Source organism: Triturus cristatus, chromosome 1_1 (assembly GCF_964204655.1).
Source record: "Triturus cristatus chromosome 1_1, aTriCri1.1, whole genome shotgun sequence".
NCBI classification, from domain to species: domain Eukaryota; kingdom Metazoa; phylum Chordata; class Amphibia; order Caudata; family Salamandridae; genus Triturus; species Triturus cristatus.
Window position 1 is genome coordinate 179,805,202 of NC_140579.1, and position 25,508 is coordinate 179,830,709.

The following is a 25,508-nucleotide window of genomic DNA, read 5'->3' on the forward strand; positions in this document are numbered from 1 at the left end:
TTTATGGACAGGGCAGACTACCTAGCGAGAGGACTAGATAAAAACCAAGACAAGGTTCTGTAATCCCTGATCCAGCCGAAGTGGCATCCTTCCAGACTGTTCTAAGAAAGGCAGCAGAGTTCATAGCGTTAACTTTGCCTGCTATAGAAGCCAGACCTAATATTACTGATGTTTTGCAACCTACTGCTGCAGTATCTCTTACTTTTTAATGATGCTCTGCTGGAACCCCTAAAAGCTGTGTGGGAAAAGCCAATCTCAGCCCCAGCTGTTAAAGACTGTATTGCGATGAGGGCCAGGCTCGACCCATCACCAGAAAGCCTGGTAGCAGGTGGTGAGAGATGGTCAAGATGTTTTTCCCTAAAATTAAGGCAGGCCTAGACGTGGTGGAATCTGTAGCCAGGACTACAAAGTCATCCATTGCTCACTTTGTTTCGATCTCACGCGTTCTCTGGCAGTGTAAACCCGTGCTTCATGGATATGCCATTCAACGAAGTTCAACTGTTTAGGGAGAAGACTGACACAGCACTTAAGAGATTCAAGTTGATTTGTCAAACCAGCTCTTGGTGCCATATGTTGTCCCTAGACCTGCAGAATGTGTGTTTTCGTATAATGATGCTGCACTCACTCAGAATGTGCCTGTGTTTTGTGGCGGGATTCACACTCTCGTAGGTCACTCTTTCTGTTTAGGCTAATATCAGCACCTTGCGCCTTCATCAAGGTGAAGGCTGTGGTCATGATTGATATGCAGACTTTGGGTCGCTTTCTCTCTGCTGATGGACATTTCACCGCCTGTCCTGCAGCACTTAATTAAGTAGTGCTGCAGTTGTAGATGACGAAATACAGGCTGGGTAGAGGCACATTCGTAGGGGGAGGAGGGATACCCCTCACCTCGAAAAGAAAAAAAAAGAAAGCTGTAGACCTCACGGGGCAACCTGGCATCAAAAGATAGTCTAGGTGTTTGCAACGCAGAGAAATATTCGCAGATTGTCATGGCTCATTCAGAAAGGTCCGACATCTGTGTTCCCATGCCAGACGAATGTCTGTTCAAAGCCAACTTGTTGAAGATGTCAGCCCTTTACAGGCAACAGCAGCCCAGTTGTTTGACTTGGTCTTTTCTGTCACTGTGTTCATTTCTCACCTAGAGCAGTGTCAGTAATTCCTGTGCATAGGGACTGTACTGGATACTACATTGTTGTCCTGCTGAAAGGTTTCTGAACATAAATGATAGGGTTGTGCTGTTGCGGCAGGGGGCTTTAGTTCAAATACCGATGTTTCTGCTAGGTCTGTTGGCCCCCCACATCCTCCTAGTCTCGTATTCATGCTGGCACATGAGGGCTTTCCAGTGGTGCCTTCACCGAGAGTGGTGTTCCAGAATGAAGGAGCTCTGTCAAATTACTCTGAATCCTGCTGTAGACCCTGATGGGTAGTTGGTAGAGAAGCACATGTCACATGGGATGTCCCTTTTTTGTACTCTAGCAATGACCATGTGGTGACTGATGCATTTCCCCTGGGATGCCTGGAGGTACTAGAGATCAGAAGACTCTGGTGCCCAGAGGAGCAAGTGCTTCACCTCAAGCCTGCTCGAACTAAGGGCAATCATCCTGTCCCTGCATGCAGTCCTCCTATCCTTTTGCCAGTGGGTAAATCCATAGCTTGATCACATTATGACCACAGTGTGGAAACTCACCATGTAGGGAGAAGTGGGGTCGTGCCATTTCTTTCGGAAAGAATTGAGACTCTGGGCGTGGGTGCGCCACTGTGGAACTTGGTAGTCACCAACCATTTGAGCCCAAGGGCCCACAGTTAGTTGGCATCATATGGTGGATTACTAGTGGTGTCTCCATCTGTAGGTGGTACAGTCCATTACGGCCATGTGAGACACCACTCTGGTAGATTTTTTCACATCTTGAGAGAAAGGTCATGGCATGCAGTCTGTGCCCACCAGTATCTATTGCAGGGATCCTTTGGAGGTCATGTTTTGGTTGAAGCGGAGCTTTCCAATTCACTAAGTGTTCCCTCCCATAAACTCGATTCCTTGACTTCTGATGAAAATTCATCAGGGGTGGGCCCAAGCCAATCTCATGGCCAAGGACTGCTTGATGAGGGTTTGGTACACAGACCTCCTGTCCCCTGCTCCTTCTACCTCTCAGGCCAGATATCCTTTCTCAGGAGGGACAGGAAATGCATCCCAAACTTTAGGACTTCCACATTAATGCTTGAAGATTGAGCAGGAGCCCTTGAGTTCCTTCAAGCTGCTCCCAGAGTTGTGTTGATGTCATACGATCAGCTTGTCAGGTTACCACAACATCGGTCTACTCTGGAAGGTGGGATAAATCTGTGGCATGGTGCAAGGAAATGGCTGGGGGTCCTTCAAAATCTTGCTTATCAGAAGTCTTTCAGTTCCTCCTGTCCCTGGCTTAGCACAGTTGGGCAGTGGGCACTGTCTAAGGTTACATTGCGGCCCTGTTGGTGCTTATCTTCCTTTCAGACCAGCCATCCCTTTTCAAGTCCCCAATTGTGGTGAGGTTCTTAAAAGGGCTTCCACATATGTTTCCACCCACTCAAATTGTGATGCCCCAGTGGGATCTGAATCTGGTTTTGATGCGTGTCTCTTTACTCCCCATTTACTGTTGTCAATTATGTTAGCTCACCTTCAACTTATTTTCTTGTGGCCCTTACATTGGGGAGGCGTGTGTAGGTGCTGTCTACACGCTCTTTTCATGTGGTTCTTCCGAGACAAGCTGGTCCTGAGGACTAAAGTGGCTTTCATTTCAAAGGTGGTAACTTGTTTCCATCTAGAGCAGTCTTTTGCCCTTCACACCTTATATCCTCCACCTGTCCTTCCAAGGAGCAGGGAAAATTAAACCAGCTGGACCCAAGTAGGTTTATCAGTTATTATATTGATTGCAATAAGATCAGGTCTCACAACTTGCTCTTAGTTGGTTTTGTCGGCAACAAAGACGAGAGCAGTCCATGAGTGAACTATGTCACATTAGATTATGCTTTGTACCAAGATGTGGTATACCCTTGCCAAGAAGGAACCACGTGAGGGAATACTTGCTCATGTTCTAGAGCAAAGTCCTCTACAATCATTGTTGGCCTGTAAATTGCAAACGGCTGAGGGTTGTTGTGCGGCAATATGGCAATCCCTCCACACTTCTAAGAACTATTGCTTGGATGGTCAGTTCAAACACTTTGTGCTCCATAATTTCCTTGTCTGCCATTTCGTCAGTCCCACCATGGAGGAGAAAATAATCTATTTAACAGGTGAGGAATCTACAGCTAGAAGTATACATCCGTAGCTATCTTTCAGGTACAGATACCCCACTCATCCTGCCCACCTCCCCTTTTTGAATGGTGGTGTAAGAAATTGGGTTGTTGGTTGACTGGGGTGAGAGCCCTCGTCAAGCAGGTACCACAATCATGGTCAGGGTGAGGCATAAGCCGACCCTAAATTAACTTGTGCACAGAGCAGTCGGCTTAACTTAGAGGCAGTGTGTAAAGTATTTGTGAAACACTTCAAACAGTAAAAAAGTGAAAAAATCTCAAAAAAGGATCCCACACCAAGTAAAAAAAATAAAGTACTTTCTAATAAATGAAGACCGTTACAACAACAATCCAATCAGTAGAACCAGAAATATGCAATTTTAAAGAGTTTGGTGCACTAACACCAAAAAGCACAAAGCGACAACTGTGGCTATATGGTTGCTCCAGACATGGATAGTCATAAATTCAGGCTGACCGTGATGGAGTGTGGGCTGGCTACAGGGACCCAGTTAGGCCCGCTGAACAAAGTACTGTGATTCCTGGTTTGTAGAGTGTTGTGAGAATCTGCATCTGAGATGCGTATTGCAGCCAAAGCGATGTGTTGGTTCAGAGACGTGGTGAGACTGCAATGGGAGGTCCTGCGTCATTGAGGATCCAGTCGACAAGGGCTTGCAATGCAAAGTCAGGAATCGAGGAGGCATCAGTTCTGAGGCTGTGGTTCTGCAGCCGAACCTGTGCATGCTTTACCTTCATGTGTGGCGATTGAGCGGCGGCAGTTGTCAGTTTATGATCTCCCTTTGGAAGTCTGAGGAGTCATACTGGTACCCAGGCGTCCATCAACATAGAGTGTATACGTCTGCTGTTGAGACAAGTTTGTAGCTTGCTTCACTGAAAAGCATATTGATCCTCTTTCTGTACCTTTGTCTGAGGTATTGTGAGGTATTAGTCCGCAGGGCTTTGCTTTTAGCGCAGATAAGGGGTATTTCTCCAGTATTGGGGTATCTTTCATAGTCACATGCCTGACTCATTCCCCGTCGTTGGAGTGGGAGTCCCACGGTACATAAAAAAGCTATAATTCTGCACATAACCATAACATAGGTAACCTAGAACCAGGAAGTAAAGTAGTCATAAACTACAAGGAAAAAAACTTCCACATCTACGACTTGTCCAAGTCATTATATATAGTCCAAACTGCAGCCAATCAGGTGACAGCACCCTCTAGAATGCTCTCCTCAGAGGCTGAGGCTCTCAGATTTTCTCGCACAAGAGTGAACCCAGTGATAAAAGCATAAACCAGCCTCTGAGGGGAGGTGGGTGGGTTGCATGTGAATCTATGAAAGATACCAATACTGGAGAACCACAGATTACAGGTAAGTAAATATTGTTCTTCTCCAGTATTGGGGTATCTTTCATAGATTCACATGCCTGAATCAGAATAGAAAGCAGTATGCCAATAATGCTCGTAGGACGCTATTTGTAACAAACATATGTACAAAAGACATTATGCAATAACATACCTAGAATGCTATACTATGCATAAATACATGTATATATGGATATACAGGGCAATGCTATGATATATAATAATCATGTCTGAAATGCGTCTGAGAAACAGTACAGAGGAGGAGGGAAGAACAGAGGCTCACCTTATTTAAAAAGATTACGGAGAACCGCTTGTCCCACTGACGTATCCGCATCACTGGCAGCTTCCAAACAGTAGTGCTTAGTAAAGGTGTGTCTGCTGGACCAAGTTGCAGCTCTGCAAATTTGATGAAGAGGCACACCCGCAAAGAGAGCAGTAGAAGAGGAGATTGCTCTTGTAGAATGTGCTCTCGGAGTTGTTTGCAAAGGTCTTCCTGCTTGCTGATCGCAGAGCCAAATTGCAGCAGAAATCCAACGAGTTATAGTCTGCTTGGATACTGAATGTCCCTGCCGCATCCTTCCGTAGGCTACAAATACCTGGTCAGATTTACAAATTGTAGAAGTCTGTTGTAAATAGAACTTGAGACATCTTCTAATGTCAAGGGAATGCAAAGTTCTTTCCGCATGTGATTGAGGATTGGGAAAGAAAGTTTTTTAAATGATAGGCTCGTTGAGATGGAAGTCCGAAGGCACTTTAGGCAGAAAACTGGGGTTAGTGCGTAGCACTACTGAGTTCGAGGTGAATTGAAGAAAAGGTGGATTAACAGTAAAAGCTTGACTGTCACTGACTCTCCAAGCTGATGTTAAAGCCAATAGTAGAGACACTTTCCACGATCGAAATTTCAAATCCACTTTATGAATAGGCTCAAAGGGGTGCCGCATGAGCTGTGCAAGCACCACATTAAGATGCCAGGATGGAGGTGAGCGCCGGATAGGAGGAAACATCCGAAACAATCCTTTGAAGAACTGCTGAATGATCCTAGCTGAATAGAGAATTTGAACCATCTTACCGAAACCTTGAAATAGCTGCCAAAAATACTTTCAAAGTAGAATGGGACAGGCCTGATCTTGCCAGGTGTAAAAAGAACGGCAAAATCTGTTTCCGGTTTTGCATGAATTGGATGAATATTGGCAGATTGACACCATATGCAAAATCTCTTCCATTTAAGCCTGTACGTTTAAACAGTGGCAGGCGCTCGAGCATTGGCTAACACTTCCTTACAATCCATAGGAATGTTCAGATGTGCGAATTCTAGGTGTTCAGGCGCCAGGCTGCTAATTTCAGAGAGGCAGGGTCCGGGTGGCAGATCTGTCCGTTCTGGATGGATAGGAGGTTCGGTATTGGTCGAAACTGAATGGGATCGCATTCTGAGAGAAGGAGAAGTTCGGTAAACCAGAACTGGCGAGGCCATCTGGGAGCGATGAGAATTAGGTGACAAGGTTCTCTCTTCATCTTCCAGCGAACTCTGGGAACCAACGGTATCGGAGGAAAGGCGTAAGCATATATCTGCGACCGACTCATCGAAAACGCATTCCCGCGTGACCCCTTGTGGGGAAGCCAACTTGCAAAGAATGGGCATTTGCGGTTCTGATTGGTCGCAAACAGGTCCAGGTCGGGACGACCCCACTCTGGAAAGACCCGATTCAACGTTGGTTGATGTAACTCCCACTCGTGATTGGATACTGTCGATCTGCTGAGGGAATCCGCTAGGACATTGGAGACTCCTGGAACATGGATCGCTGATAGGCTGATTCTGTGTCGTATCGCCCAGTCCCAGATTTCTTGGGCTTGAAGAGATTGAAGGGCAGACTTTGTTCCTCCTTGTTTGTTCAAGTAGTGCATACTTGTAGTGTTGTCTGCCCGAATTAGTACTGAAGATCTCAGGATGATGGTTCTAAAGGATTTTAAGGCTAAAAAGATGGCTCGTAACTCTAGAAGGTTGATATGCCACGTCCTCTGCTGGACGTTCCACTTGCCGTTGACCGTCATCCCTTGAAGGTGTGCCCCCATCCCTCGAGGGATGCATCTGTGGTGATGGTGAAATTTGGAACTTCTACCAGGAATGTACACCCTTTTTTCACGTTCTTTCTTAGAGTCCACCAGAGTAAGGCTTCTCGCACCTGAGGAGTGATGCGAATGTCGAACGACCCCGAAATCGCCAACCATTGGTGGTTGAGCTCCTCTTGCAGGGGCCTCATTCTGAGACGGCAGTTGGGTATCAAAGGGATGCAGGAAGAGATCATCCCTAAAAAAGACTTGAACAGCCGGACTGAAAAGCACCTTTTTGATTGTAAAAGGCGGGCTAGCTTGCAGATTTTTTTGTTGTCTTTCGTTTGAGACAAATGCCTAGGTAAGCTGAGTGTCTAACGTGGCTCCCAAGAAGGTCTTTCTTTGTGATGGAACAAGATGAGACATGTCAAGGTTGATGGAGACCTAGAGATTGGAAAAGTGACAGACATCTTTGAATGTGTGCACTTGCGGTTGGGAAAAAATTCGCCTTGATAAGGCAGTCGTCCAGGTATGGAAATATTTGAATCCCTTCCAGACGAAGGTGTGCGGCCACTGGTGCCAGAACCTTGGTAAATACACGGGGTGCTGAACGTAGTCCGCAAGGAAGGACTTTGAACTGAAAGTCCCTGCCAGCCACTCTGAACCGCAAGAATTTTCTGTGTCTGAGAAGAATTGGCACATGGAAGTAGGCATCTTGGAGGTCGAGGGTGGCCATGTAATCCCCCGCCGAGAGGAGCTGAAGGATTTCTTGAAGTGTTAGCATCCGAAAGGATAATTTCTTCAGGTATTTGTTGAGGGAGCGAAGATAGAGGATGGGGCACCATTCTCAGGAAAAATCGCGAATAAAATCCTGTTCCTCTTTGTAAATTAGAGACACTTTTGATCTCTCCCTTTCGAATCATCAAATTTATTTGGGAAAAAAACTTCTTGAGATGAGCAGGAGGTGTGCCCTTGGGAGGAGAGTTTGGAGGAAACTTTATGAACTCTAGAACATGGCCTCTGGTCACGATGTCCAGGACCCACTTGTCTGATGTGATAGCGGACCAGTTTGAGTAACATTGGGAGATTCTTCCTCCAACTCTTAAAGGGGAAGGCGGTAGAAGTGGTGGCAGATGGCGGTTTTCATTGCTTTTTAGCTGAATCCCGTACACGGTAGGATGGCCTTCTTTTGTTTTGCGAATAGGAGGTATTTCGCTGTCCGTATGACTGTTGTCTTTGGGACTGAAATCGCTGATTGCCTTGAAAGGACTGGTATGACCTTTGCTGGTTGTAGCCTCCTCTATTGGAAAAGGATCCGCGTCCCTTAGCACCCCAAAAGGGCGGCTTGCGAAATTGAAGAGTACCGAGAGATCTTGCTGTCTCTGTATCTTTTTTAATGGCCTGAAGGGCGTCTTCGACATGCTGGCCAAATAGTGATTCCCCATCAAACGGCATGTCAATAATCTTTGCCTGAACCTCCTGGCGAAAAGATGTCGATTTTAGTCAGTCTTGCCTTCGCAGAACTGCAGCACCCGCTAGCTGCCTAAATCCTGTGGATGCAACATTCACGTCCGAATCTATTATCTCAGCAGAGATACGCTCCCCTTTTTGTAAGATCTTTAAGGCCTCAGACTTTGATGGTTCCGGCAACATGTTGATGTAGGGAAGAGATGTCCGACCACATATGTCTGTCGTAGCGCCCTAATATGGCCAGTGAATTAGCAGCACGAACGGTCGTCGCTGCCATGGTGGAAACCTTCCCAATAGCATCCAGTCATCTGCCGTCCCTGTCTGGAGGAGCTGTAATTGGAGAGGAGGGGTTCCTAGCTCGACTTTGTGCCGCTTGGGCAATAACAGAGTCCGCTTTCGGCTGGCCTATGAGGCATGCAGGTGAGTTATCTGGTGCCTTATACTTTTTGTCTAGTCGAGGAAAAACCGCAGGAATAGAAGCAGGCGCTTGCATGACCTTCAATAATCAATAATGGGAATGGTCTGTATCTGTTTCCTTGGCTGATCCTTAAAATCATAGAGGAAGCACTCATCCTTCTTTGTCTCCATCGGTAGAAGGAACCTTTGTGTTGCCCTTTCCATAAGGAGATGAAAGCCTCCGCTATCGACTGGGGGAGTCGATGGGAGCTGGAGTTGAAGGGGACGGAGTTTGAATTTGGTAGTCGTCCCACTCCGTAAGAAGAGATCGATCGTCCACTTCCCCTTCTTCCCTATCATCGTCAGTGGTGTTTACATCATGGGAAGGATGAGACTGTACTGGAGAAGGTGGTCTGGGAGACCTTAAAGAGCCAGAAGGTTGAGGCATAGGTGTCGATAGAATGGACTCTGCCGATTCAGATGGAGGAAAACGGAAATAATAATCGTCCAACATATATTGCAGATTGTTTAGCAGAGCTAGAGGCATCTGTGCTGTAGGTATCGTGTCAGGAGCTGGAGCTACAGGCTCCGGGAAAGGATCTTCCTCTTGGTCATCCTCCTTATATTTATTAAGCAATTCCGAAGGGCTCCTGGCAGTGCGAAATCTGTCATCCTCTTTGGACTCCTCATCATCCTCCCCAGAGTCCAGTAATTGCCCTGGTAACTCAATAGGTACCTTGGTAGGGGAGATATGCAATGGAGAGAAAGCCTCCAACGAAGAACCACGTCTTTTCAGCCATTTCGGCTTTCTTCTAGTTGCTGTATCAACTCTCCCTGTTCAAATCACAGTTTCAGCTTAATCACTATTGCATTATGCCTCAATGGGACCTTAATTGTGTGTTAACCGTCTTGATTTATTCACCTTTTGAGCCCATTCATAGCTGCCCTTGACAATCTATACAGTCTTCTTGGTGGCCATAACTTCAGCCAGAAGGGTTTGCGAGCTACAAGCACTTTATGTACACCCACCATACACCAGCTTCTTCCCAGACAAGCTGGTTTTCGACACCTGTGCCTCTTTTCTGCCAAAGATGACACCTTTCCACGTTTGCAAAGGCTTCATGCTGCCAGCCTTCTTTGCTCTGCCTCACCCTTCTCACTAGGAGGAGAGACTTCATCGCCTGGACTGAAAAAGAGCATTATTGTTCTACATCGATTGCACCAGATAATTCTGGGTGGATGGCCAACTCTTTGGTTCGCTGTAGCGAAAAAAGTAAAAACAGTGAAGAAACTGACCCTCTCCAAATGGATTGTGTTCCGCATTAGGATCTGCGACACACTGCCAAGAAGCAGCCCCCGTAGGGCTTGTGGGCTTATTCCGCCAAGGCTGCAACCACTGCATTCACTTGCGGAGCCCCTGCCCTGGACATCTGTCAGGCTGTTACGTGGGCTTCTCTGCACACTTTTACAAAGCACTACTACCTTGACAGACAGGTCTGTTATGACAGGCATTTTACCCATTCGATCTGCCAGGACTTTTTGGTTTGAACCAGTCCGAAAACCCACCTCCAGGGAGGTGTTGCTTATAGGTCCTTAGTATCTGCACACTGGTCCATCATCCTTCTGATGTGGCTGTGTGCTTCTGGCATGAAAATTGGGCAATGTCTCCTATTGGCACGCAGAGGTATTACTCAAGATTTTCCAGATCCAGTCTGACACTCTGGAAATATTCTAAGGTAAGAAATCTGCAGCTAACCAGTCACTACCAGATAAGTTGGTACCAAAGCCATGAAGAGTCATGAAGCCTGCTGCCTTAACGGAATTTACAGTAAATGTATAGCTTTCCTTTGAAACAATAATCCATTTGTTTCATGTCTATCTTCACCATGCCTCCTTTTCTATAAATTGAGTATATGTGCTTTTGTACTTCATTCAGGTGATTCCATATTACTTATGGAAACCCCAAAACCGGTCCTAGGATGCTTGTTTCCAGTCTAGGGAGGACCTGGCTTGGCAGTTCGGGCTGGACTGTTCCCATGAGGCACAGGGTCAAGACTGATTTGCATATGGCTGGGTTCAAACTGGAATGGCATGGTGAGCAAAAAAACAATGGATTTAGGCCCAGATCTCTGTTCTGGGGTGAATGTATGACATTGTTCTGCATTCTGTCCATCAACTGCTGTTTTTGCATTTGTCACCCCGAGTCGGACGGGTATACCCAGCCGTGGGTCCCGTGCTCTCCATGCCACTGGAATCATGCTATCCTGGCTGAAGACGGGTGAAACCCCAAAACTGGTCCTAGGATGCTTGTTCTCAGTCCAGGGAGGACCTGGCTTGGCAGTTCAGGCTGGACTGTTCCCATGAGGCACAAGGTCAAGACTGATTTGAATATGGCTGGGTTCAAACTGGAATGGCATGGTGAGCAAAAAAATGATGGATTTAGGCCCAGATCTCTGTACTGGGGTGAATGTATGACATTGTTCTGCATTCTGTCCATCAACTGCTGTTTTTCCATATTAGTTAAAGCAATAAAATAGTTATGTGAAATGTTGAAGACAAACTTCATAGTCGATCTGTCAACTTACACCCGTCTTCAAGTTGATTCTGTTAAGAGTGAGAGATGGAATCAGCATTGGTTATTATGACTTGGTCTATAATTTATGACAAAACATAGTCAGAAAAGAGCAAGGTAAATTGATTTTTCTAGTGGTTAGTGCTGCAGCTGAATGCAGTTTTATAGTGCTTTGTGTCCCTTCCAAGCAAATAATGTTTCCACTATTCAGAAAATTTCTTAATAGCGAGAACGTCTTTATGTGTTATAGTAAAGTTTATTCTCTAGTATTGGGGGTATCGTCCATAGATTCACATGCTTGAATCATTCCCCATCGTCGAAGTGGGAGTCCCTCGGTACATAAAAAGCAATAAGTAATTACTCTTACATTAAAGTTAATAGAGCGAAACCATTCACTTTAATATCTCATCCTAGTTATTAGATATGGTCCAAACTTCAGCCAATCAGGCGACCGCACCCTCTAGAACTCTCTCCACAGAGGCACCGGGCACTCAGATTTTCTACCGCACGTCGTGTGAAGGGAGTCTCCCTGAGCTCTGCTCAGTACTTCTACTTTATCTTTTGATTTCTTCAGATATTACTTCTGAACATGTCTTCTTCTAAAAGATCTCTCTTCAGGCACTGTGAATCTTGTGGGAAATTAAGACTTCACTCTGATGATCTCCACAAGAAATGTATCTACTGTCTTCACCCAGACCATCAGGTGAGAGATTGCTAAATCTGTAGAACATTTTCTCAAAAAACCTTGAGAGATAGAGAAGGACGTCTTCTTCTGTGGTTACAGAACCTCAAGACAAAGGACAATCCTTTATCTGATGAGGAGAGTGATTCCTCTTTAAAGACAACTGCTTTAAAAAAGCGAGCTAGTGAGGCGGAGATGATCTCTCCTAAGGCTTCTAAGGTGTTGAAAAAACATCATCACACCTCAAAACAGGAAGATCAGCCTTCATCTTCTAAAAAGGCATCAGCCTCTCTTAAGGGTCAGTCTGTGCCCTCTACGCTTTCAAAATCCCCTTCAAAATCGAAGCACGCGTTCAAGGTCTCTTCCTGAGTGTAGGAAAGTAGTTTCTGCTTCTTATGGTTACCCCCACTTTTTGCTGATGTCAACCTGTTTTTGGCCTAGTCTGACTGGGATCCTGCTATCCAGGACCCCCGTCTGCCTGCTTTCTCCCTTAAATTGAGATGCATGTACTTTAGGTACACTGCAGATTGGATTATAGGGTACCCTTATCAGTCTCTAGTATATGGTACACCATGTACCCATGGCATAGGCACCACAGAGGGCACCCATGGGCTGAAGCATGTATTGTGCCACCCCTGAGAGGCCATCCAAATTGACACGACCAGCCTGCTACAGCAGACTGTGTAAGCTGGTGCTTGCACCACTTACCTAAGATATAGGTTCACTATATCGATCTAAATCACTACACTTAAATACCTATCAGTCACCCCTATGGCAGGCCTTAACAATCCTGAAGGCAGGGTGCTGGGTTTTGCGTGAACGGGTGCGCCTGCATGAGCAAAGCCCCTCTGAAGCCTTCGGAAACCATTCTCCGGGGTTGTTTGTGATGCAGCCTACCATATACTCTTAAGTGCATTATAACCTCGCGGTAAATGCTAACTTTAAAACGGCTGCTTAGAAACATGTTGTGTTTGCTGTCAAACACCTTGGAATCATACCTCCACACCAGTAACTGGTGCGGGAGGTATGATTCCACCCTTCCAAAGGGATATATGTGGGTCACCAGTCTACAACTGTCAGAGCAGCCAATTCATTCGCTATATTAGGCAGATCTGACAGGCAAATGTGGTCGAACATTTCGCCTTTTATTGATTTGTTGCCGGAGAAATCCAAAGGTGAAGCATTAAAAATTTTATAGGCGGGAGAAAGGATCTCTGCTGAGATCATTGACTGCGCAGTGGATGTTCCTTCCACAGAATTCCGCCAACTGGCTGGGGCTGCAGTCCTGTGTCGTCAGGGCTGCTTGAAGGCTACTTCTTTTAGAAAATTAGTTCAAACAAAGGTGATCGACATGCCTTATGATGACGAATCCCTATTTGGCCAACATAAAGATTAAGCTTTTCAGACCATAAAGAACGATACGGATACTGCAAATTCTCTTGGGACTCTGCAATTCAGAAAACAGCCCTTTCCTGGAGCAAGAGGTCGTGGTTCCTCATCCTTTCGAAGAGGATACAATCAATATAAACAATATCAACTGTACCAAGGTCAACCAGGGGAGAGGAGTTGGACTAGCGGCTAGGGCGGTTGACCTCAAATCTGGGTAACTGGGTTCGAGTCTTGGCAATGACGCTGAACATCCTGTGATTCTGGGCAAATCACTTAATCTCCCCGTGCCTAACAAAAATGAATGTGTTCTCATGTAATGCAATGGTGCTATGTAAAGCACTCTGATACCCGATACCTTCGGGTCAAGTTTGCGCTATATAAAACTCCATAAAAAGCCAACAAAAAAAAAGGTACACATCTACATAGCAGCAACAGTCATTTAAGCAACCTCCGGCCGCTTCCTACAAGCATTACAGAGGAAAGATTGCCTACAGAGGCAGAGACCACTCCAAAAAAACAGTGATAACCGCCCACTGCCAACCACTTTTCCCTTCAATCCGGTCAAGGTTGGAGAAAGAATCTACCATTTCTTCTCCGAATGGTCTGCGATAACAACAGACAGATGGGTTTTGGACATAGATTCCAGGGGTCACACTTTGGAATTCTTAAAGATTCCTCCAAATTATCCTCCCAGAGGTCGTCGTCCTGCTCATTTAAAGGAACTTTTGTCCAAAATAAAAATTATGTTAAAGAAAGGAGCGATCAAACTGGTGCCAAATCTACAGAAGGGAACAGGGTTCTATTGAAGGTTTTTTCTCATTAAAAAGAAATTGGGAGAGTGGCGTCCCATTCTAGACCTTCGTGGCCTGAACAAATTTCTAAAAAAGCAATCCTTCCGGATGTTCTCTTCAGGAGGTGCTTCAGTTGATAAATCAGGAGGATTTCATGGCAGCCCTAGACCTACATGATGCTTATTTTCAAATCCCTATCCTTCCCAGACACAGAAAATTCCTGCGCTTCAGAGTGGCTGGCAGAGATTTCCAATTCAAGGTCCTACCTTTTGGCCTTCGTTCAGCTCTCCAAGTGTTCACCAAGGTTTTAGCACCAGTGGCGGCTCATCTTCATCCGGATGGAGTCCAAATCTTCCCCTATCTGGATGACTGCCTCATAAAGGCAAAATCTTTTTCAGTGGCAAGCAGTCACATTAGACTATGTCTTTCTCTCTTCCAGACTTTAGGTCTCTCAATAAATCTACCAACGTTTCAGTTAACCCCTTCAAAGGTAAAAACATTCTTGGAGGCAACCTTGGACACTCACCAGGCAAAGGCCTTTGTCTCACAAGAAAGACAACAAAGGATTTACAAGTTAGCAACACTACTGCTCACAAAAAAGTCAATTTCTGTCCGCAAGTTCAAATCGCCTCTGGGTTTGTTGTCCTCTTGCAGTCCCCTAATCCCCAACTGTCGTCTGCGAATGAGACCCTTGCAAGAGGAGCTGGACAAACAGTGGCTGCAGATCTCCAGGTCCTCAGAGTAACACCTCAAATGAAAAAAGTGCTACTGTGGTGGACTCGCATCCCAAATATAGCAGCACGCCTAACGTTCATAGTGGACTCACCAGGTTTCACAATAACAGATGCATCCCTCGAAGGGTGGGGAGCACATCTACAAGGACTGACAGTGAAGAGAAAATGGGACAGTCAACAACGAACATTGCACATAAACCTCTTAGAGTTGAAGGCAATATTCCTGGCTCTGAAATACTTTCGTTCCATAATATCAGGAGCTTCGGTTTTAATTCGGACAGACAACACAACAAGCATGCATCATTTAAACCAGCAGGGAGGTACAAGGTCAACTATGCTATCCCTTCACGCACAGCAAATCTGGGATTGGACTATACAACATCAAATAACACTGACAGCAGAACATGTTCGAGGAGTGGCCAACATCCTAGCGGACTCTCTGAGCAGGTCAATTACATCCAACCACGAATGGGAACTTCACCAACCAACGTTGGATCACATCTTTCATTTGTGGGGCAAATCTAGTTTGGATCTATTTGCAACAAGTAGGAACAGCAAATGCCAATTCCTTGCCAGCTGGCTACCCCAACAGGGATCGTGCGGGAATGTGTTTTCGATAAATTAGTCAAAAATCTATGCTTACACTTTTCTTCCGATTCCTTTAATCCCAAGGGTGCTTCAGAAGATAAGGAAAGAACCATGCCGAATACGTCTCATAGCTCCCAGGTGGCCTCGCCAATTCTCGTTCACAGAGCTTATACTCCTGTCGGAGTGCAAACCCAGACTATTGCACCTATTACAGAATTTGCTGACGATGAACCCCGGCCAAGTCTGCCATCCGGATCCAAAATCTCTGCGGCTAGCAGCCTGGCTCCTGAATAGTATGAGTTTGCCGACCTAGTTATACCTGCTGATTGTCGGGAGGGTCCAGCTAATGCCAGAGCGCCCTCTACTATAAAGACTTATAAACTCAAGTGGAACAGATGGTCATTGATGTGAAACCTCTGAAGTGCACCCTATTCAGTCTTGACCGGAACAATTGCTGCCTTTTTTCCTCCAACTAGCAAGATCTGGCATTTCTCATTCTACTATTAAGGTATTTGTTGTAATCTCTCTCCTTTTCCCTTGTTACCTTCCCTGACGTGTTTTCCTGTTTCCTTTCCCAGTGGTAGCTTCCTCTCCTCCCCCGCCTTTCCTCCATCTTGGGACGGTCCTTGAGAGTTCACCTTGGAATGTTCAACAGGCTGTCAGTAGCGGAGAGTGGATGACAGAATAAAGATGCTTGAACTTCACACGCTTCAGAGTGTCTTCTTCTTACAACACTGGCGACGAGTTGGCGAAGGGGGCCATTCCTGTCATCTCCCCTTTCAGTGCTCTCTCCTTTCTGCATTTCGGATTTATTATTCCTCGGTTCAGTGCCTGTGAGGACGCAGAGTTGGGGCTTTCCAAAGTTCCTTGACTGCTGGCGAAGGGGGCCATTCATGTCACTTCCCCTTTCAGTGCCTTTTTTCCTTTCTGCATTTCGGGTTTGTTATTCCTCGATTCAGTGCCTGTGAGGACGCAGAGTTGGGGCTTTCCAAAGTTCCTTGACTGCTGGCGAAGGGGGCCATTCATGTCATTTCCCCTTTCAGTGCTTGTTTCTTTCTGCATTTTGGATTTAATATACCTCGAGTCAGTGCCTGGAGGACGCAGAGTGGGGGCTTTCAGGAGTCTTTGACGATGGCAACAGTATCCTGAGTTCATGCCTAGACCACCGTGGATTCTTCAGAAGAGGGGGTATCCACAAGATGGTAATAACTACGAACAAGAAATATGCGTTTTCTACACTGAACAAAAAAAAAAAAAAAAAGAAGACATCAAGAAACAAGAAAAGATGAAGCACTACGCCTCTCAGCCCCACCAGTATCCTAAACATCGGACAGCCCTAGTCCAGGCGTACTGTGCTCATCTGCACTACTATTTTGGACATTGGTGAAACATCTACTGCTTGAGTTTTCAAAAGCACATCATCTTTCAGCCGGAATATTCATTTTGGTCACTTATGTTTTATTCTAGCCACTGTGTCAACAAGCTTGAAAGCAACTATAAAAGAAAGGTTCTTTCATCTTAGCATTTCTACATCCATCTCTTGCCAAACAACACTTTGATGGAAACTGATCGAGGTGTTTCCACGGAGCTGCATTGGTACGTGTCTGTCACTGAGGGGAATTTTGTGACTGTTTCCCTCCTCTCTACAAGGAAGTGTGGCGTTTTTCTTCCGCCTACAATGTGGTACTTTTAGTGGTGCAGGACTTTGCAGGCAGTCAGCTTTATTTAGTGCCATTGTTTCTGCCTGCCTACAACGTGTCTATGTTGACAAGTTTTGGGACAATAGCATTTCCTCATCCATCTCTTGCCAAACAACATTTTGATGGAAACTGATCGAGGTGTTTCCACGGAGCTGCATTGGTACGTGTCTGTCACTGAGGGGAATTTTGTGACTTTTTCCCTCCTCTCTACAAGGAAGTGTGGCGTTTTTTTTTTCTTCCGCCTACAATGTGGTACTTTTAGCGGTGCAGGACTTTGCAGGCAGTCAGCCTTATTTAGTGCCATTGTTTCTGCCTGCCTACAACGTGTCTATGTTGACAAGTTTTGGGACAATTACGGTGAGTCATTTGCTTCTCCATTACAGTTTCTCTCGTCAGAGGCCTTTCTTCTATGTCTGTTTAACCGTTCCATTTGCCAGACATCATTTGGGCCGGTTAACAGTTAGGCAGTTGCGCACTTATTTTCAAACTGTTTGGGGAGCGCGCGCTTCTTACCTCATTGTTGGTGTCACGCGATGTCGTAGAGACACCCTCTGTGACGTCTACTACGAAACACAGCATTTGCCGCTCGGAGACGCATTTCAGCAATGTCATGCCTGGAGCCCTCCGGCACTGCGCCTTCTATGTGCTGCCATCTGGCGGTTGGCGGCTGCACGCTACCTCCAGGGGTACGCTGACCAAATGTGTCCTGTTTCTTTTGGAACCTTCTCTCCTAACCACAGACATTGGTAGCAAACTGGCAACGCTGTGTAATTCTAGTGGATTGGAATGGGTGCCAGCCCCATTTCCTTACAGCACGTTGCCTCTTGCCATGCTGTGATGGGGTCTCCACAACACAACGGTGACGAGGGAAGCTCGTTTGCGTTTTTGCTGCTTTCAGACAAAGGAGTGTATTCTGCACAACGGTGCCGATGAATGGCACAGTCACCGCCACAGCTGTTTTGTATAGAAGTCTCTCATGGGAGGTATTCGTCTAGTGGTGAGCATTAGTTTGACTGAAGTCTGTCTGTCACGGACGGATTCACTGTGACTGACTTTCATTGGATTTGTTTCAATCTGGCAGTTTCTCTAATTTTTCAAAAACGCATTGCGCTTTGGTGAGGCGACTGAGTGCGAAGCTGTACAGCTCTTTTGGTGCTCTGCTTTGCCTGTGCTGTGGTGAGCTTTGCAAATAACTTTTTCTTTTGGTCTACAATAATGCCTTGGTTCCATATTATCGGCAATGATGTTTCCTCACTCTTCTCTGCAGCAGTTAGGATGTACTGTGACACAATCGTGTCTGTCTGATGTTCGATGACACGCACACTTTTGTTACAGCAGAGGCAAGTCGATCAGTTCTTGATCTTATATGTGTTTCTCAGGATTTCGGTTCCTCGTACTTCCAACAAACCCTGTCATCATTATGTTAGGCGTGCTGCAGTAATGTCTGGACTCAGTGACTGTGATTATTGCAAAGTTTTGCTTTTAACTTTCATTTCTTACACAGGTCAATGAAGACGGTTGCACTTTTGTTTGGGACATTTTGAAAAGTGATTGAATGTTTTTTTTTCACATATGTTCTTCTACAATTTACGTTCACAAACATGGGACGTCTTTGGTCCATGCAACTTTTGCTCACTTTACATCATTGCTTCAGTTTGCATTCAGGTACTGTGGGTACGTATGGGGTGGGGGTAGGTTTTGCCCCTATTGCCCACATACATTTGGGATGGTTCAATTTGCATGTTCACATTATTTTACCCCACACAGGGTTGGGAATGGGTTCCAGCCCCATTTGGCCATATACCTTTACCTGGGAATGGGTACTAGCCCCATTTCCCCACATAATTATGCCTACATAGGTAATTTACGGTTTTTACCCTCAACAGGGAGGGCAACAGGTTCCTGCTTCTTTTTCTTTTCTTTCACAGGGAACCGGTGCACGGGTCTCAGTCCCATCTTACATTTACATAGTACCCTTACTCAGGGCACAATTTTATGGGTCTTTTACCCATTTACCTTTACTCAGTCTCCCTAAATAGGGCGTCTTATGGGTTACAGTCCCATTCAATGTGCTCCTCACACTCTATCATAGGAGTAGAGGACGGTCATGGGTTTTAGTTCCAGTGACTGAAATTGTTTTTTACATTCTGTAATTTTGCTGTTTTGTAGAACGCAATGTTACTCTTACATCGTATTGTTATTGTTTATTGAAATTGGGGGGGGGAAGTAATAGTTATACTGTATGTATCTACTTTGCCTCTTCTCCGTTTTTTTATCTGTCCAATTTCCTGGTGGTGTCATTCTTATTGCCATCCTTGGTAGCACTCTGTCATGGGGGCCCTATTCAGGTTTCCTTAAGGGTGCTTGTTTACACTGTATACGCTTTCCCCTACACAGGGAGGGCAATGGGTGGCCACTTCCCTTGCACACTCTGGACATTTTGGGGTTCACCGTACGCTTAGGGGAACGTTCCCTTCCAATATCACCTTGCTACCCTTACTGGGCACAAATCTAGGAGCTCTAAACCATGTACATTTACTTGGGCTCCCTCACAGGGCGTCTTATGGGTTATAGTCCCATTCAAAGTGTTCCTCATTTCGCTCTTAGGAGTTGAGGAGGGTCAGGTGTTCGAGTCCACTTGACTGATGTTGTTTTCTTACAGGTTGCATGTTGGATTTTGTAGAACGCATGTCTATCCCACATTGTATTGGGACTGTTTATTGATAATGGGGAAGCATTAGTTTGCTGTTTGTACATCTTTGCCTTTTCCCCGCTTCCTCCTTGTTCAGTTTTCCTTGCGTTGTCATACTTTGTTTTCATCCGTGAGATCGGAAGTTACACTGCCTTATGTCATCCTGTGTCCACAGCCTTACCTCGTTCGCTCTTTCTTTCCTTTCTTTCCCTGTCATGGGTGATCTGTTTTTCCCTTTTCTTTGTGTTGTCAGCAGGTAGGCTGGTGTACATTTTGCGTTTTGACTTGTTCGCCTCCCAGACCCTGGGGGTTTCCATGTTTCTTATACATACAAGCTCTGTTACTTCACAGGTTCATGTTGCCCGCTCACCTCGTCCTTTTCCCCCTGTTTCCTTTCCCTACGAAGGGAGATGTGTTGTAATCTCTCTCCTTTTCCCTTGTTACCTTCCCTGACGTGTTTTCCTGTTTCCTTTCCCAGTGGTAGCTTCCTCTCCTCCCCCGCCTTTCCTCCATCTTGGGACGGTCCTTGAGAGTTCACCTTGGAATGTTCAACAGGCTGTCAGTAGCGGAGAGTGGATGACAGAATAAAGATGCTTGAACTTCACACGCTTCAGAGTGTCTTCTTCTTACAACAGTATTCCTTGCCGCAATTTCCAGATTTCGACAGCAAAATGGATCACAGTCTCTTTGGTCTTCAAGAATTATTAAACCATTTCTCAAAGGATTATTTAGAATAATCCTTTCAATTAGGCGCCCTCCTCCGCCTTGGCATCTTAACATTGTGTTAGCACAATTCATGAAAGCTCCGATTGAGCCTATTCATAGGGCTGATCTTAAATGTATTTTATGGAAACATCACTTCTATTGGCTCTTACTTCGGCTAGACGAGTAAGCGACATACATGCTTTCACTACTCAACCCCCTTTCCTCCAGTTTACTAAGGACTCAGTTGTACTTCGGACAAATCCTACCTTTATTCCTAAGGTTCCACCGGATTTTCACTTAAACAAACCAGTCATTTTAAAGACTTTCTTCCCTAATTCACAGTCACCAGCGGAAAGGGCCTTGCATTCTCTGGATGTTAAGAGATGTATAAAAGTTTATTTACAGAAAACAGCCTGTATCCGTAAAGCTGATCAGCCTTTTGTGGCCTATGGAAAGATAAGAAAATGGTATCCATACACTTAACAAACCATTGCACGTTGGATTTCCTGTGCGATTCAATTTTGCCGTCAGCAAGCGAGAAAGCCTCTGCATTCAACAGTTAAAGCGCATTCTGCAAGAGCAGTCTCATCATCTACAGCTCTCTTTGCCGGAGTTTCTATTCAACAAATTTGCCTAACAGGAACTTGGTCCAGCAGGCACGTTTGCCAAGCATTACTGTCTTGAAGCTGCTAGTAATGCTGATACAGCGGTGGGACAGGCGGTGTAACGTAATCGCTTTATGTAAGATGAGCCTCTATTATTCCCACCTCCTTTTAATTTTTAAGATTGCTATTTATAGATATATATATATATATGTATATATATTCAAGATCATTATGAATCTATGCATGGACATTGTCAGATTGCCATATAGATAATTATAGATATATAAACATTTTGAGTGTTTTACATTGGGTAACATACAGTGTTCTTTCGTACTGTTTACAATATTTTTTCTGCATGAAAAATTCATACCTATGTGATAACTATCTACTCTGATTCAAGCATGTGAATCTATGAGAGATACTCCAATACTGGAGAAGAAAAGAAGTTACTCACAAGTAAACTGTGGTTCTCCAGTATTGGTATCTTTCATAGATTCACATGCGACCCACCCACCTCCCCATAGAGGCTCCCCATTTTCATATTGTATGTTTATACTACACTTGTGATTGAAAATCTGTGGGCCTGGAGTCTCTGTGGAGAGGGCTCTAGAGGGTACTGTCGTCTGATTGACGGAAGTTTGGACCATATCTAAGGACGAGATATTAAAGTGAATGGTTTCTCTCTATTAACTTTAATGTGAGAGTATTTACTTATTGCTTTTTATGTACCGTGGGACTCCCACTTCGACGATGGGGAATGATGAAAAGCATGTGAATCTATGAAAGATACCAATACTGGAGAACCACAGTTTACAGGTAAGTAACTTATTTTCATTCTACTGACAAAACATTTTGGAAAAATAAGCTAACAGATTAACCTTCCTGTTTTTTGGGATTTCTCAGGTCTGAAATACCCTGTATAGCATGGTAGGAAGCTTCTGTTTCAACAAATAAAGGCAGTTGCAGATTAGGAGCACAAGGAAAACATTCTGTTAAGAAATAAAAAGTCTGATTAGCTTCATTAGATTACACGAAAACTGCTCCCACACTTAGTAACATAGCGATAGGTCTTATGGTTTCAGAGAAAGCAGCAATGGACTGCTTTGCTGGTGGGTGAGCTAGACGTGCACAGGCTATGTGCAGGTGTCCCATGTGCACTGTGAAAGTGCATAGTTTGTCCTGTTCTGAAAGAACAATCGCATCTTCTTAAAGGTGTCATTAAATACACAACAGTAGCATATTGAAACTATGAACTGAAGCCAGATGAGTCGAATCATCCTCCCAAAATCACATGCCGGAAGTTGGAAATAGGCCCTGGTGACCCAGAGACCTTCGAGAAAGATACTAGGACACTTTGTGTAACTTATCATGAGTATACAAGTGGAACATAGCTGCAGCATCCATCATAGAACAGTGCTAGAGATAGGGGCTAAATTCATATTGCTTTGACAGCTCCGGTTGCCAAGGCAGTATAAATGCACCAACATTCATATTTTTGTGATTTCCACTGAAAATTAAGTATTTTTGTGGGTGGGGTTTTATCAGTTCACATCTGTTTTGACTGAAAACCATAAACACTAATCATAAGTAACCATCTATCCTCACCAGTAGAGTTGAAAACATGTTTGCATAAAGGATAAAATCATAAGTGTCTTTTCAAAAACTGTAGCAACAATCACCAACAGGCCATGAGTGACACTGGTGTAGTATCCGCTGCTAAAGAAGTATCAGTTTTAAAGGCTCTTTAGACTATAGCATATCTAGCTATATTGTTCTCCTTTTCTCCCAGTTTTCTTTTACAAAAACATTTCTGAAAGTTTTTCTAGCCACTGTCTTTTCTTTAGTTACTCTTCTAAATTACAAGTGGCTAACAAACATTAGCCAACACAGCCTTCAAATATCTGTTGAACTGGTTATATTCTTAAGAACAAAATTTGATTTCTGAAGAAAAGTGCTCTGGGATTCTGTGCATGAGTGGGATAATTCAGTGCTTATGGTTTCAGTGAAGATTCCCATGAAGGACTGCAAGGATTTCTGATTTGCATTTTTTTCCTCACTCATCTTCCTCCACTTTTGAAAGTGATCTACAAATCACAAACGATGTCTGCAGCAAACATTTTACTCCCGCAACCATTTTGCCAGCGAGCCACACAATGGTAGTAGAGCCACCTCATGAGGAAGAGAGGACAGATCTTAATTTACTTCATTTCTTTTCTTGTTTCAGCCTCAAGTCTCTGGTCCTGGACGCCATTCAAAGGGAGCCTGAGTAAGTCCAAATAGCCTGCACGACTTGTGATTAAAAAAAATAAAAAATAAATCTTGAGGGGTGGGTTGGGGAGAGCACCTTCTTTCCATAGATGCGAATATGTCCGGCAGTATGCACCACAACATTGTAGATGCAATGTCTGATCAGCACATTTGGTGTTGCATAGTGTAATATTTGGTTATAATCCTTATTGTTGAATAATTTCTGCCTGCTGGAATCCTGCAGTGATTGTGTTTTCGAGAGGTAAGCTTCTCATTTGTAATAAAGAATTAATGATCTGTATTTCCTAATTACGCATGAATTTCCAATTTTCTTTCTGATTACAAAAACATATATAAAGCACTTTTGAAGAACATTACCCTAATACTGCTCTAAAAATAACAGAGCTACATAAATAGAGGAAAAAAGCCTGCTAGGCAGTATATAATGCCAACAATAAAAAAATGTGCACTGTTTTAATGAGCTATTAGCTTCCTTATTCCAGCATTCCATGTACTAGCAATTATCACAGAAGCTGTTTTCTACCTCCCGCCCAATTGTGTAAGAAAGATTTTAGAACACTCCCTGGGTTTACTTAGATTTTGATTTCATTTGAAGCATGTTTGAATCTATATTTCATTCGTCCTAGGGGACCGTAGACCAGATTTTGAGATTATTCTTCAGAAGGGATTTCTGTTCTCCAACCAACTCATTAGAATTGCAATACATTCATCAGACATTGCAGCTTCAGAATTCTTCCATAGCATCTCCCTGTCAAGACCTTCTTTGCTACACATCATGCTTCGAGACGTATAGCACAGTTAAAATTTATGAATCTCCCTTTCTCCTGTGAACTTCTTTTTGGTAAGATGCTGAGATTGAAGAGTGGAGCAGAGAAACTCAGAGCAGTGGGTCTAGAGCAAAGAAGAAAGTTCTTCAAAGCCCAAAACAAAGAATACAAACAAGAATGCTGTTGCCAATACAGAGGGTTCAGTCTCCTTATTTGCAGAATCGCCCTCAACAGCAGCAACAGACCCATTATCAGCTTTGCTACCAATGTAGGTACATCAGAGGAAGTAGTCTCCCAATGACAAACCTCCTGTGGAAAGGACAAATGACAGACTTTATCTCTCTCTCTAGAGAGAAAGAGAGTCATAACCATGGTGCAAAAAGCAAAAGCTTCTGAGAAGATTTCCTTTTCATCAGTTACCTACTCAAAGGGAAGCTCACCTAAAGTTTCTGAAAGTACAAGGTATCAGGTCAGAAAGAGGTATTTGTATCATACCAGCATTCTGAAGTTCAGTTGGTTCATTTATCCCTAAAGTCTTTACTTTCCTTCTCTGATGAAGGTCATGTTTCTGATTCAGACAGAGAAGAGTTACAAGATCCACTACATCAACAAACAAGAGCTCATGAGGCCCAGGACCCCTCACTGGAGACGTAGATAATTTGGCACTGGCTTCTGTTGAAAAATGTACACATCCAAGCTATGGCATAGGAAGGTTGCTAAGGACGGTAATGCAAACTAGGAAAATGAATCCTTCTTTTTATGCTCTAATCCCTCAACTGTCCGTCATTCATTAGTCTCAGCATAATTTATTCTCCAATTCACTGCTAAACACACACTCAGCGTACATGAAGCCATTACCTTCAGAAAAGAGAGGGAGGTGAGAACGCACCATATAGCTTAGCATTGTTTTTTTTACAACATAAAATAATTGGTATATGTAGCTTAATAAAAAGCTGAAGAATCAACATCATATTGCAGTAAAGTAATACATTACAAAATTTAAAGCATTAAATAAAAGTTGAAAGCACTCAAACGATTTTGACGGATGCTTCCCTCCGGGGATGGGAAGCATACATGAATTTAATTTAAATCATTGGAACATGGTCAGAGGAACGGAAGACCTATTCAATGAGCCTGTAAGAGTTAAGGGCAATCCACCTCGCTTTCAAATCCCCTTTTCCAGTGATCGACAGTCTCTTCTTTCGCAGAAGGAGAACACTGCAAGTAGCAGGAAATAAGATGATCCAGGACTGTCTCTCAATATGCAGTTGATGTGGAAATAATGGATCACCAGGAATTTACCTGTTGCCACAGTTGATATTTCTTGTGTCCAAAATGCTGAAGTGGACTTGCTGGTCTTTAAAGAAAATTATGAATATGTATAATTAAGCAACATGCTGCTAGACCAATTTTGTGAATGTTTCTGCAGATACAACCGTTCTCAAATTTGAAAAACGTTAGATTGACTGA

The 25,508-nt window shown here is 44.3% G+C and overlaps 1 protein-coding gene across 1 annotated transcript in view; it reads left to right on the top strand.

Annotated features, from left to right (window-relative positions):
• The window catches only part of IPO4 (importin 4), a 3,494,625-nt gene that overhangs the window by 652,108 nt on the left and 2,817,009 nt on the right, over window positions 1-25,508 (top strand). Inside the window, exon 4 of the mRNA XM_085624107.1 lies at window positions 23,228-23,269. Within this exon, the coding sequence (XP_085480233.1) occupies window positions 23,228-23,269 (42 nt within the window). The remainder of the gene's footprint in view (window positions 1-23,227; window positions 23,270-25,508) is intronic.